This window comes from Emydura macquarii, unplaced genomic scaffold (assembly GCF_026122565.2).
Source record: "Emydura macquarii macquarii isolate MOO-44397 ecotype Brisbane River unplaced genomic scaffold, CSIRO-AGI_Emac_v2 contig_1876, whole genome shotgun sequence".
Classification (NCBI taxonomy): domain Eukaryota; kingdom Metazoa; phylum Chordata; order Testudines; family Chelidae; genus Emydura; species Emydura macquarii.
The window spans coordinates 25,143,208-25,156,615 of record NW_027132013.1 but is presented as its reverse complement, the minus strand read 5'-3'; the positions used below and the strand labels follow the sequence as shown (position 1 = coordinate 25,156,615).

At 44.4% G+C, this 13,408-nt stretch overlaps 1 protein-coding gene across 3 annotated transcripts; it reads left to right on the top strand.

Moving 5' to 3' along the window:
- Positions 1-4,461: 4,461 nt before the first annotated feature.
- On the top strand, positions 4,462-13,060 carry KNSTRN (kinetochore localized astrin (SPAG5) binding protein). Of its 3 annotated transcripts, none has more exons than XM_067558161.1 (9): positions 4,462-4,588; positions 5,090-5,201; positions 8,357-8,489; positions 8,668-8,730; positions 9,104-9,203; positions 10,543-10,657; positions 11,053-11,111; positions 11,246-11,320; positions 12,494-13,060. In XM_067558161.1, exons 2-9 carry the CDS (start codon positions 5,126-5,128, stop codon positions 12,569-12,571), a joined length of 699 nt encoding a protein of 232 aa, XP_067414262.1. In that variant the 5' UTR covers positions 4,462-4,588; positions 5,090-5,125; the 3' UTR covers positions 12,572-13,060. The 3 variants fall into 3 exon arrangements, with proteins under 3 accessions (XP_067414262.1, XP_067414259.1, XP_067414261.1); XM_067558158.1 differs by having other exon boundaries at positions 4,464-4,588; positions 12,490-13,060; XM_067558160.1 differs by lacking the exon at positions 4,462-4,588 and adding an exon at positions 4,647-4,760 and having other exon boundaries at positions 12,490-13,060.
- Positions 13,061-13,408: the final 348 nt, after the last annotated feature.

Genomic DNA, 13,408 nt, shown 5'->3' with positions numbered 1-13,408 from the left:
CACAACATCGACATATCAGCGGCATACCTGCCCGGCAAACAAAACATCATCACAGACAATCTAAGCAGACATTTCGCACACTATCACGAGTGGGAATTGAATAATGAAGTCCTCAAAGAAATTTTCCACGAATGGGGACACCCAATGATAGATCTCTTTACCACAAAACAGAATCACAAGTGACATCTTTTCTGCTCGAGAGCAGGAGTAGGACCAGGATCAATGGCAATGCTTTCATACTCAGCTGGGGCAAGGGACTACTATATGCATTTCCACCCATACCAATGATACACCAGACCATACACAAAATCAGAGCCGACAAGGCAACTGTGATAATGGTAACAGCAGCCTGGCTGAGACAAACATGGTTCTCAGATCTTCTGAATATGTCACTACGCAAACCAATTACACTTCCCCCGAGACACAATCTGCTATACCAGGATGCGAGTCAAATGTATCACCCAGAAATAAAAAAAACTTTATCTCAAAACATGGTTAATAAATGGGTCTGTCCCTAAGAGTTAGAATGCTCTGAACAGGTGAGACAGATATTAATAAACAACAGAAAACCAACATGAAGAAAGACTTACTGCAAAAATGGAACAGGTTCCAATCTTGGTGTCAAGAAAGACGAATTAAGGCAACATCTTCTATGCCGATAATTCTTGAATACATACTGGAACTAAGAGTACATCTATCAGCGATCACTGTCATCCACGACAAAATAAACGATACAACCATATTCTCTAACCCAATAGTAAAAATATTTTTAGCGGGTTTATAGAGAGTATTTCCAGTTGTTCGTGCCCCACAGTATCATGGGACCTAAGTTTAGTACTCAGAGCCATTACTAGAGCACCATTCAAACCTCTAGCAACATGTTCACTCCTCCATATGTCCATGAAGGTTTCATTTCTGGTTGCTATAACATCTGCTTGACAAGTAGGAGAGATTAGTGCGTTGATGGCTTATCCCACCAACATGATATTTCACAAAAATAAAATCACCCTTAGGCCACACCCTAAATTCTTACCAAAGGTAGTGTCAGACTTCCATATTAACCAACTCATCCTCTACCTACCTTTTATCTGAAACCGCATACCAATCCACAGGAATCAGCACTCCACACTGTGGATGTCAGAAGGGCTATAGCTTTTTACCTGGAGAGAATGAAAAGGTTTAGAAAATCAGACAAAGTTTTTGTATCACTAGTGGATTGCTCAAAAGGCAAGGCCATCTCCAGTCAATGGTTATCCAAATGGATTTCAACATGCATCCACTTATGTTACAAACAAAAAGGTTTATAAGTTCCCCAGAGACCGGAACTCATTCCACGAGAGCAATATCCACTTCTGTAGCCTTCTTGAATGATGTTTCTATGATGGACATGTGAAAAGCTGCAACATGTGCATCAGCACATATCTTTATAAAACATTATGCTATTGATCAGGCATCTGCCAGGGATGCCTCACTACAGCTAACGGTACTGTCATCTGTACAAAATAATTAACACTGAAGTCCCTCCTCCAGTACAGGGCACTACTCTATAGTCACCTATAGTCCACCCACCTGTGGAGCACACATAGGGACGTCACTCAAAGAAGAAGAAGAAAAGGTTACTCACCTGGTGCAGTAACTGGTGTTCTTCGAGATGTGTGTACTCCACTACCCCTTCTCCTCCCCTCTACTTGGGAGTTCTAACCACAAACTCTATGGTAGAGAAGGAACTGAGGGGGGGTCAGGTTGCATGCGTGCTAGAAGATGCGCCAACAGCGCTACAAGATGAGAGCTGCGTGCACACGCGCAACCTGGGCGAATACTGCTGGAAGATCTCAGATGAAGGGCGCGGGATGCGACAACACCTAAAGTGGAGCACCCACGGGGGGATACATCTCAAAGAACATCAGTTACTGCATCACGTGAGTAACCTTTTCTTCTTGTAACACAAGAACCAGAGGTTACCAAATGAAATTTGGTTTAAAACAGGTTTAAAGAGAATAAAAGGAAGTATTTCTTCACACAACGCACAATCAACCTTTGGAACTCCTTACCAGAGGATGTTGTGAAGGCCAAGACTACAATGGGGTTCAAAAAAGAACTAGATAAATTCATGGATGATAGGTCCATCAGTGGCTATTAGCCAGATGGGCAGGGATTGCTGTTTGCAAAAGCTGGTAATGGGTGATGGGATGGCTCACTTGATGATTGCCTCTTCTGTTCATTCCCTCTGAAGCACCAGGCATTGACCACTGTCAGAAGACAGGATACTGGGCTAGATGGATCATTGGTCTGACATTCTGTGACCTTTCTTATGAGAGAAATGTGTCCAAAAAATCTGATCAAGTTCTCATTTTTAAGTGGGGAGTTTTCAAAAATACAGTTGTGTCTGTCTGTGACCTCCGAGCATACTTTTTAGGGGCAACAAGCAGCCACAATGCAATTTTGAGTGTGTTAAGAGTTTCTATCACAAACCATATTATTCAGGATTTTAGAAGTCCTAGTTAGTTAATTAGTCCCCCATTACGCTTCTGGCGTTTAGGGGGGTGACGAAGCTTCTCCACTCTTGTCTGTTTCTGACAAGTCTTTCAATGGCTCCCCAGCTGTAACCCAGGTTTTTCAGCTCTGCTTCCACAGCTCTTCACCATGTTGTTTTTGTGTGGCCTTGTTTTTGCTTGCCTTCAGGTGTCCATTTAGAAGTACTAGAGATCATAAAATATGCTTCACTCTTAATTGGTCAAATTCATACCTGTATATTCAGACCTATGACTAGTGTATCATTATTTTCCACTATTTGTGGACTGTGTATATCACTGTATCTGTTGAAATAATTTTAAAATAAATAATTAAAAAACCAGAATGGACACTGTTGTCACATATAGTAAACACGTATGGCACCAGTGCCCTTTAAGACTCTTTCCCCTAGGTCAGCTGCACTGACTAAAGCTAGTCAGAAAATTTTCATCAAGAGTTTTTTGCTGGGAAAAGCTGTTTTTGACCAAGCCTTCCCTCACACCCCAGTCGTATCAATTTTGATGAAATTTTACATAAACAATTTTCACAATGAAAATTTTCATTTTGGAAAAATGTCTAAATTGTTTCAAATTTTAGTCTGTTTTTTCATTTGTATATTTTCGTTATTTCATAACATGTCAGTAGCAGTAGTGAACAATATATTAGTTCCTATACAGGAATACAGTGGTGTATGTACATATTATGCACTACTGCTGATAAGCATAACATGGCATAATAGTTGAAATAGTCTCTTATTTTTGCTTTATTTTTAAAATCATTAAGGACAGCTGTTTAATGCTGATAAAACATCTCCTGTTAGATCAACACCGTGGGCGAGGTAATATCTTTTATTGAACCAACTTCTGTGGTGAGAGAGACGAGCTTCTGAGACACAGAGCTCTTCTTTGAGTCCTGCTGTGTTGCAAGGAAAGTCTGACACTCAAAGTTATGTGCTACTATTAACCATGCACTCCTCTTAACACAGTGAAATAATGTGTCACTCAGAAAAAAAACATACAATTGAAAAAATTGCAAATGAAATTTGAAATGTTGGGGAACAGCATTCTTCCGAAACGCAGGTGTTTGGCAGTCGCAAAGTGCATTGCAAGAAGAGTTGGCTTGGCTTCTGATGCGGAATGAAAACCGATGTTCAAATGCCGCATTTTCCTGTGACCTGGAAACCCGAAGTCGGTAGCAGCTCTGCTCCTGGCTCCGTGCAGCCACCCTGTCTTCCCCGGGATGGGGGCCCTGGATCCTAAGCCGCGGCTGTGCTAGCGCATTGGGCGCCCCAGCAGGAATAGGTCCTCCCATCCATATACGTTACTAATTGCAGTCTTCCCACAAACCAAAAAAACCCGAGGCCCTTGGGCTGCTCGGGGCTCTGAGCAATTGCTTATCTATCTGCCCATGCCTGGCACGGGGGCAAATCACCGCCAGGCAGCACCAGCTCCACGGCTCCGCTCCACGCGCTGCTGCTGTCCGGTATCACATGGGGCCAGGGCCCCCCAATGCGCTCAGGCACACATAAACCAGAAGCCGGCGGCGCAGCGGGTTGAGCGGACAAAGAAGAGGGGCAGCTCCCTGCTGCCCCATTGGCGCCTTCACAGCCGTAGCGCAGAGCAGGACCCCGCCTACCCCCGAGCCGCGCAGCACTTGGCCTCCCTCTCTCCGCCGCCTGGTGGCCTGACCCGCTGCTGGCCGCGCCGCCCGAGGAGACGAGAGGATGGAACACAAGAACTCCCGTCCCTGCCCCCAGCCCGGCCCATTCTGGCCAGCGCCGCCGGAGGTGGCACGTGCGCGTGGACACCTCACACATCTCGGCCCCTCCCACTGGCTTATGCCTGCCCCGACTCAGGGCAGTGAACCCATGGGGGAGGCTTCAATTTCCCCTCGGCGCATGTGCAAACATGAAGCGGCGCCTGCGCACTAGAGTGACGCTGCCACCAGGCTCTGCGCCTGCGCTCCTCTTCGCCCCGCCCGGCCCTGCCTTTTCCGTCGACTTACCGACCCGTTCTCTTCCGTTTTTCAAACGGCAGCAGCGCGGGAACGTTGAACGCACTCACGCGCACGTGCTTGGGTAGGTGGCTTCTGTCGCGGCCGTTATCACCACTGCTTCGGCTGCCCCGCTAGCCGCTGGCCTGTGGGGGAGCCGGCCTCCGAGGCCCGCCCCGGGGCTCGTTCATTCCCCTGACCCGGGCGCGGCTGTGGGGAAGGCGCTTTCCTTGGCTCCGGCACAGGCGGCCGGGCTCGTGCGTGTGTCAGTGAAACGGGCTGCGTTGGGTTGCAGAGCGAAACGGTCCCTCGGAGCGAGGGCGACCGCGCGGGGCGGGGCGGGCCCGGCGGAACGACCCGTTGGGGGGTTTCATCAAACTCTCGCCGAGCTGCTGCGAGTGTGTCCCTGCCCGGGGTGGAGCGAGACACTCCCCAGCGGCCAGGGCCCCTACGAAGTGTGTGTTGGGGGGGCGTCACACCCCGCCCGGGCCGGGGGAGCGGCGTTCGGGGACGCATCCTTCTCCCCTCCCTGGAAAAGCCCCGTGACTTATTGATCAGCGCTTCCTTTCTGTGACCCTTTTGCCAGGCCTCTAGGCTCGCGCTGCACAGACACCCGCAAGTCATGGAGAACGAACACTCCAGGATCCCGGTCTATAGCTTCCATCACCCCACTGCGCTGTGCCACGGTGTCCCCACAGGTCAGTCGCCCTGCCCTGCCCTGCCCTGCCTGCGGGAAATGTTCCAACCTCCTTCGGCTCATAGGGCTGCTAATCATCCTCTGCCTCCCTTCTTTCCGTAGCTAAGGGTGGGAGTCCAGTGTTTTTTGAGCTGTAGCCAGGTGGTATTGCCTGCTTCTTGTAAATACATGTGGTCTTTTTACGTTGACAAACATTAATATGTTACATTTTTCAAGACACCTTTTTTTCCCATTGGTTTAGCACCTCTTTGTGTCTCAATACAAGTTAGTTTCTTGCAAAACCTAAGGAGGGAGAAGGTGTACTAGAACAGTCACTTTTTTGTGTGTGTGCAAAGTAGATTGGTGGGAAGGAATACAAGCCCTTCCCTTCTTGACAGTAGATGGCCATTTGACTTTTAGAAGACTGGTGAGATGTGGTGTTGAGAGGGTTTTCAGATTCAGAAGGTGACATGGGTCTCAACTTCCTAGAGTATTAACGTTGCTCTCTAAAGAATCAGGGATAAATGTCCATCAATATCTTTTAATAAAACCATGACTTAATACTGTTTACTTTTCAAAATGGTTTTAATCTTAACTACATTTCCTCCAATATCAAACTCTGTAGTTACTTTGCATCCTTGACTATAACAGTGATAAACAGAAAACCCTTAGCATGCTATTCTCTCGTGTTCATAATTTCTTGAAATTTGTATTTTGGGCAGAAACTCTCCTTGCTTGGCCTCCTAGGCTTGTCTTCACTTCCAGTGTTTTTACTGTGGGATAACAAATGCATGTTAACTATCTCTGTAAAAACATAATGGAGCCAAGGCATATTAGTTGCACTGTTGGATTAACTAGGTGAGATCAATCCCATGAGGGCATATAGTGCTGACCTTACAGTAAATACAAGTGCTTGTCTCTGCTTTGGATTTTACAGAAGATGGCGATTGCACATTTATTATCAGTTTGTTTGGGTTTTTTTTTTTTTTTTTAAATCAGTTTGCATCACCATTGAGCTTTTTTAAAAAACTCTACCACTGTGGTCTAGTACTGGTGCAACTCCACCAATGCTAGCAATACTGGCAGGGCCAGTGTAAACCAGGAGAAGTCATCTTGACCACAGTTTTTCCTAACTCTGTTTAGAGGCTATCAAAACAATATGATGGCTAAAAACATCTGTAGCTGCTTTACACTAATGCTCTTATTGATAGCCTGTAGCTGAACTTTCAAAACTGCGTGGTGTGAACAAGGTCTTCCATAACTAGTGGGAGTATCAAATGTTTGAGTGGCCAGATCATCATCTGTCAAATTCATTTGCTATGGTGGGCCAGATTTGAAATAAATGTACTTCAAGTGGGCCATGCAGATCATCAATTGAAATACTAGGCACTTGGAGCACTGTGTCTCGTGCACACAGCGCTCCACGCGCTGCCACCAGAGTACACAGATCTCGTGGCAGCGTACGACGCTGCGACATCTCGCAGCGTTGTACCCTCTGGCAGCAGCGCATGACGCCACCAGAGAGCACAATGCTGCGAGATGTTGCGGCAGCACGTGCTGCTGCCAGGGGCCAGACCAAAAAGGTTGGCAGGCTGTATCCGGCCCCCAGGCCAGATGTTTGACACCCTTGTCTGTGTATTCAGAGAACAAGCTTTGTGTGACTTTCATCTCAGTGTTACAAGTTTGTAGCTGCCTACATCAAGTTAAAATATTAGATCTTCTAACCTTAGAAGTTTTAAATAGCTCAGATCTGTTGTTCACTGTTGAATGAAGAACTTCGGCTATCAAAGCAGTGTTCATGTACCTGCCTGATGTTGCAATGATAATCTGTGTCATGAAACCAGGGTATCCTATCCGGTGCTGGAATGGTGAACTACATTCTAACATTGCTTACCATAGCCCATCCAGGGCTTAAATAACAAATTTTTCAATCTGAGTGTGACCCGTCCATGCCTAGAGTAGACACCTGAAAATGCCAAGGTCAGGGCAGGCTGTAACAGGAGAACAGATTCTCGCAGCACTGATGCCGTGACACCGAAGTCAGACTTCCCAACCAGCCACAAAACAGTGCATCTGATTCCCCACACTGGTTATCAAGAAGCCAAAATAAAAATATACACAGCCCCCTTTACTGCATTCCAGTCTCTGCTCCCAATCAGCCACTAGGTCCAGTATAGAGACCAGTTATTTAAAACTCTGTGCTCTTTACCAAAAAGGTTTCTCCTGACCCCAAAGGGTCAGTCACAGTACCAGATCAATATAAGTTTGGATCTTACCCAAAATACCATGCTGCCAGCCAATCCTTTAGTAACTAAAACTAAAGGTTTATTATAAAAAGAAAGAAACAAACTATAAGAGAAGTGTTAAAGGATTAAAGCAATCAGACATATATATATGGACTTTCAAATCAATTGTATATCAGGTTTCTAATAGAATAGTGGAGTTTGCAGGCTTGTATAGTCCCTCTGGTATACATCCAGTACTTGGATGAGTCTCAGTCCTTTGTTTCACAGCTTCAGTTCAGTTGTAGATGAGTTGATCCAGAGGTAGGCTGAAGACTTAAAGACATAATGGATGTCAGGCAGCTGCCTTCTATGTCCTTTGGCCTTTGCCATGCTGCTTGTGAAATTTTACAGGAATAAGATGGAGTCCAGAGTCACATGAGTTAGTATAGTATAGTATACTCATCAGGTGTATCCCTGGCTTCTCCCCCTGGTCCATCATACCTGTGAGTTTCCTTAATGGGCCATTAAGTAGGCGCTTGTGCTGCAGCCATCCTGTCTGTGGTGTTGCCCAGACATAGCACAATTTGAAATAGATATGTCAACCATATCCATAATTTCTATTACACATATAACACATGAACATAAATGTATCATATGAATTATGATTCTGATGTATTGATGTTAAAAATACAATAAATGCCCCCACCCCTCCAAAATCCAGCCAGCGCGACACTGAGCCTTTATTCTGTTCAGGATTTGGAGACCCTAGGGATGGTGTGCTACTTAGTCATTGTTACGACACATTTCCTTAGAGGTGAGATGTGAACGTACAAACAATGCCTCCTAAAGTGCAAAATTTCTTTGGAAATATGGAAGTGGAGGACTATCTCTTTTGTTAATTCCCCTAGCTGCCAAGATTTCATTGTGCTGTGACACTTGTCTCTCATTGCAGATACACAGACACAATTTCCATCGAAGAAACAGCGTATCAACAAAGCAGTTGAATTGGAACTCAGCAAAGATCCTACTTTCACTTTTAGCTCAAGTGTTCCAGAGGATGGTGCCTTCAAAGCCAAAAACCAAGGGTAAATGAAAAGTACATGCACTGATAAATTTCAGGTTTTTAGTAATGTAATAACATGTCCAAAAGGTACTCTAGTCAATATAAAAAAAAATCATAGAAAATGAGGCTTTTGTTAAAGTGACAGTTGGTTTGGCAAAATGCTACACTTGTTGATACTAATGATACTTCTACCATTTTAGTCTTTCTAGATCTACCAAGACAGCAGAGCCTCCTTCTAAGAAGACAGCAACAATTGCACGAGGGTAAGTTGGGCCAAAAAAGCCCCTCTCTCAAATAGTACTATTAGCTGTTGTGATGCGGCCCAGACTTGCAGGGCCATATACAACATGGTCTAATTCATGCGCTAATGGCCAGGAATAAACTCTGGATATGTGGAGCCCAAAACACTAGTAGTTAGATCAGTGGACACCCATTACACACTCCCATCTTTCAAGAAGATAGTCAGCTACTTCTCTGAAGGTGCATTGAACATTGTCTGACACTTCCTTGGTCAAGCAGGGCAACAGTGGAAGTAATATACATCTTCCCTTTCATATCTTAATCAGCATGCTTAGCTAAATACTAAACATAATCTGACATCTATTAAATCCTCAATGGATGTGTGACTCTCTACAGACCCATGAGTCGATACAAATTGGAAGCAGAGCTAAAGACCAAGAACCAGCTGTTGGAAATAGCCAAACAGCAACTGCACTCAAAGCTGGCAGGAGCACAGGTAAAAAGCAGTACTTGGCTGATCATCTTGTTATAAGGTAATACTTTTATGAGCTGTGTGGGGATTAGTACTGTTGTTCAGTGAGTCCAAATAAGATCTCTTCTGTTTCCATGTACCACACTCCCAATTACTTGTTTAAAGCTGTGACTGAAGCCTGATATTAGGTATGTGGAATAGAAGGCAATGAATTTGTCAAGGTTCAGGGCTAGCTGTACCTCTATCCCCTCTTGGTCTTTCCAGCTTTTAGATCTTGAGTCTTTCCATCTCAGGCAAAATCCTGTGATTCTTCCACTCTCTTAGGTCCGGCTATAGGCTACAGTACCAAGTGTGACTACTCAGTGGATCCAACTGGATTTGGGTACCTACAGTTCTTCACTTCAGGAATGAACACTGACACAAAACAGCCGCCTTGAGTGTTTTTTAATCTGAACAATAGAAACACAGCATAAGGATTATTAAAACAAAAGTCTGTGCTTTTACATAAAAGCTTAAGTAGGCCTATCTTATCCTAGACCCCCTGGCCTCCTGGGGAGCAGTCTGCTGTCTCCACACAACAGTTTCTGCTTCAGTCGTTTCCCCTCCCCCTTAACATTCTGACTTCCTCAACAACATGACCAGGTCTACACTGTAAACTCTTGTCAGCAAAGCTATGTCAGTCAGGGTTATGAAGAACTATGCCAGTAAAAACCCTTAGTGCAGATGCAGTTTTACCAGCAAAACTGGGCTTTTGCTTGTATAGCTTATTTCTCGGGGGTAGGGTGCAGTGCTTGAGTAAGCTATACTGACAAAAGTGTGGCTTTTGCTGGTATAAAGTGTCTGCACTAGGAGTGCTTTTCTGGTAAGGTATGCTGGAATTGCAATACCAGCATAAGTGCTCCTACTGTAGACCTGGGCTTTCTATCTCTTAAACCCTTCTGAGGTTTGCTGTCTCATCATGGGACTGAGACATTCCTGGATAAACCTGTTTTAGCAAGTCAATACGGGGGCTTAGCCAGCACTTCAGAACAAATGGCTCCAGCATTGTCCATCAAGTGATTACTGAGAAGGGCCTTTCAAGAGTTACCTCCCCCTCTTGGAGTGCATTTCCTATTACAGTGTTGCTAGTGAACTAACAATATATGCATATGCAATCGAGTCAAGAGATGATAGTAAATTATTATAGGCAGCTCCATTAATGTCAGCATTAAAAAGTGGTAAGCACTAAATCAGTGTCCAAGAACCTCTCTCCAATGCATTCAGATCAGGTGTTGCTGCTAATTGGGAAGAAGGTGGGAGGAAGCAGGAGGAATCTTTTTAGGGTGTCTGTTGACTTGACTTCTAACCTGTGTGGTAATGATAGGTCACTATAAAAGACTTGAAGGAAAAGAATGAAGTCCTGGAAGAGGAAGTTCAAAAGCTGAAGAAATTTCAAGACAGCTGCATGGTGATTTTAGAAAGCAGAAATATTGATCCAGGTAAGAACTAATTTCAACTGTAAGCATTGACTGAGGAGCTGGCCCTTATCTTCCACTCATCCTGATAACTGGTACCCTGATTCTTCGGGTGTGACCTCTTTTTTGTAACCAAGACACTTGTGACATTCATTCTTAACTTCAATGTAGCAGCAGAGAGTTTGGCACTAATCACTCTGGGCTACAAGGGAGAATTTGTTCCATCTGGCTCTCCACTTATTCAGAGGAACCAGACTCAGAGCTCCCTAGAATACTTGATTTGCTCTTAATATAGGTTTAAAAGAGGGTGATTCTGCAATGAAGTGAATTAATACTATGGATGAAGGTGTGGCCTAACAGCTAGTAAGGAATTGTATGGGTAACTACTAAAGAAGCTTATGAAAGTATTTATAAACCAGTTACAGGCATTGAAATCTTGGAGAAAGAAGATATGAAGGAGTGTCAGAAGCAGACCATGGTGAGAACTTGTTGGACTGGAATGGGGTTAAACAGACTGTTTACTAGAAGTTTGAATTGATAAATAGAGGCAACTGCTGAGAATTGCCATGGTGCAGAACCTGGATAAACTAGTTGCTTTGGGCTTTTCTTCAGTTGCTGACAGAGAATCTTAAAGAAGAACTGAGACTATTCAGCCAAATGGCTGCAAAACAGAAGGAAGAACTGCAGGTAAGACAACCCTTTGCTTCGTACCAAACCAGGCAACTGGATAGCTGAAGTTCTGTTTTCCTGGGTTCTCCTCAAGCAAACTAATATACTGTAGTAGGCTTTTTACCCTGTCTCCTACTGTAAATATTCAGGTAGTAAGAACATTCTGGGTGGTATTCAGTTGCTAAAGAGATGGGAAAGGATTACAGCTAAAATCTGTCATGTCACTGAGATTAATAGCCAGCTGAATTTGGAAGATCTAATATAATCAAAGATAATCAGGATTAAGCGTAGTCAGAACTTGAATGAGAGGCCTCCAAGAGAAAAATGAAGGGTGCATCAGGAAGTTTAATGAAACTGTAAATAATAATGAACCAATGTTGCAGAGTTGTGGGGGGAAGGGGAAGGGGGACAGCGGAGAGGAAATGTCCTAGATGTGTACATGTATGTATGTGCTGAGAAGTTACTGCCACTTATGGTCACTAAAGATCCCACGATTTATTCACAACAGATGAGGTGTTGGACTTCATGGGAGAAAGGATGGTCCAGTAGTTAGGGCAGTAGTCTGGAACTCGGACTTGGGTCCAATTCTTTGCTGTGCCACAGACTTTCGTGTGACCATGGGCATGTCATCTAATCTCCGTGCCTCATTTCTCAATCTGTACAATAAGGAGAACAGTACTTTTCCTTCCTTTGGGGTGTTGGGAAAAAATTAAGTTGCAAGGTGCTCAGATGCTAATAATAATAAGGCCCTCTGCTGAAATTTGGCTAGAATGCTCCTTACTTGTATCAGTGTTTCACAAGCATCTTTTCAGAGTGAGTACTCCTACTATGCTACTAGCATGGTAAATTCAGAATACCCAAGATTCCTTAGACTTTGGTCTTTACTGAGTTAACTTTGATTCAGTTGGATGAAGACCAAAAATAAAAAAGTAGCTGTATTCTCATTTGGTCAGCAGGAGTTTTGAAATTACCAAGGACTGGGCCTGACCAGACTGTCTTAGTAAGAAATTGGTGCTTTGGGGTGAGGCAGGCCGACAAGCAATGGTATTGAAGCAAAGTGGTCTTTCTAGTGTGGCTTGATTTATATACATTTTAAAAAGTCAATATGTTTTAGCTTGGCCTCCTCTGTGCAGGCATACATATTTGTAACAGTACCTACTGTGCACTAACTTGCTCTTTTCATATAGACAGCAAGAGAGATGTGGAAAGTGGCAGAGAATGATAGAAACAATTTCCTGGAGAAGCAGCCATCCTTTCAGACAGAATTAGAAGAGTATGCTGCCACAGTTGGTCAGGTGGAGCTGCTCTTGGATACATGAGGAGTAAGGACTAATCCTTGTGTCATGTTTTTGCCCTCCTCAGTTTCTCATATGTATGTGTGACTTTGATCTGGGAGCATAGGTCACTGTAAACAAAGGAATTAAAGATTAATGTGGGGGTCACAGAGTACACAAGAGAATCCCTTTCTAATCTGATAGATGTTTTTAAATCTCTATCAGGGTTAAGTTCTTCCACCATATGGGGTTCCCCTTCATAGCATAACTATATTATGCAACTTTTTTACTCTTGTAAATATGTGATGTACTTAAAAATCCTTTCAACCCTTGTGAATTTACCTCTAGTCCCCAGACACATTTTTAATGTTGTAAAATTGACTTGTCTACATGGAAAAAAACTGATTGTGTTTTGTTTTAATGGTTTTCATTCTGTTATTCACCTGTACCTTCATATTTCTAGTAAATCTCTTATTACCCCTAACTCTGTGTCACTCCACTTAATCCATCACCTATCATCACTTTTCCCAAGGGGCTGTTCTTGCTCTTCTAGCTCAAGTCCAGCCCTTACCTTTCCCTTCGGAATAGCCTAACTGGCTGCACAGTGTCACCTTGCCCTGAGCAGCGGCAGGAAGCTTGAGTTGATGTGGGTGGATCGCTTAAGGTTCCAGGACGGGTCATCCTGTGCGCTGCCTGCTATGTTCCACCGCAGAGCTAGCTGCACTTCCACTGCAGGGGGGCGAGGGGCGGGCCATGGAGCGAGGCACTTTTCTCCTGGCGGCTAGTTTACTCCGACGCTGCGGGGGTGGGCCCCGTGGGGGCGGGGCCAGCG

What these genes read in the sequence shown, in the direction of transcription:
- KNSTRN (XM_067558158.1), top strand. Translation starts at nt 5,126, where the DNA reads ATGGAGAACGAACACTCCAGGATCCCGGTCTATAGCTTCCATCACCCC. An exon ending in GTGCCACGGTGTCCCCACAG is followed by an intron (nt 5,202 to 8,356) that starts GTCAGTCGCCCT and finishes CTCTCATTGCAG; the next exon opens with ATACACAGACACAATTTCCA. An exon ending in AACAGAAGGAAGAACTGCAG is followed by an intron (nt 11,321 to 12,489) that starts GTAAGACAACCC and finishes CTTTTCATATAG; the next exon opens with ACAGCAAGAGAGATGTGGAA.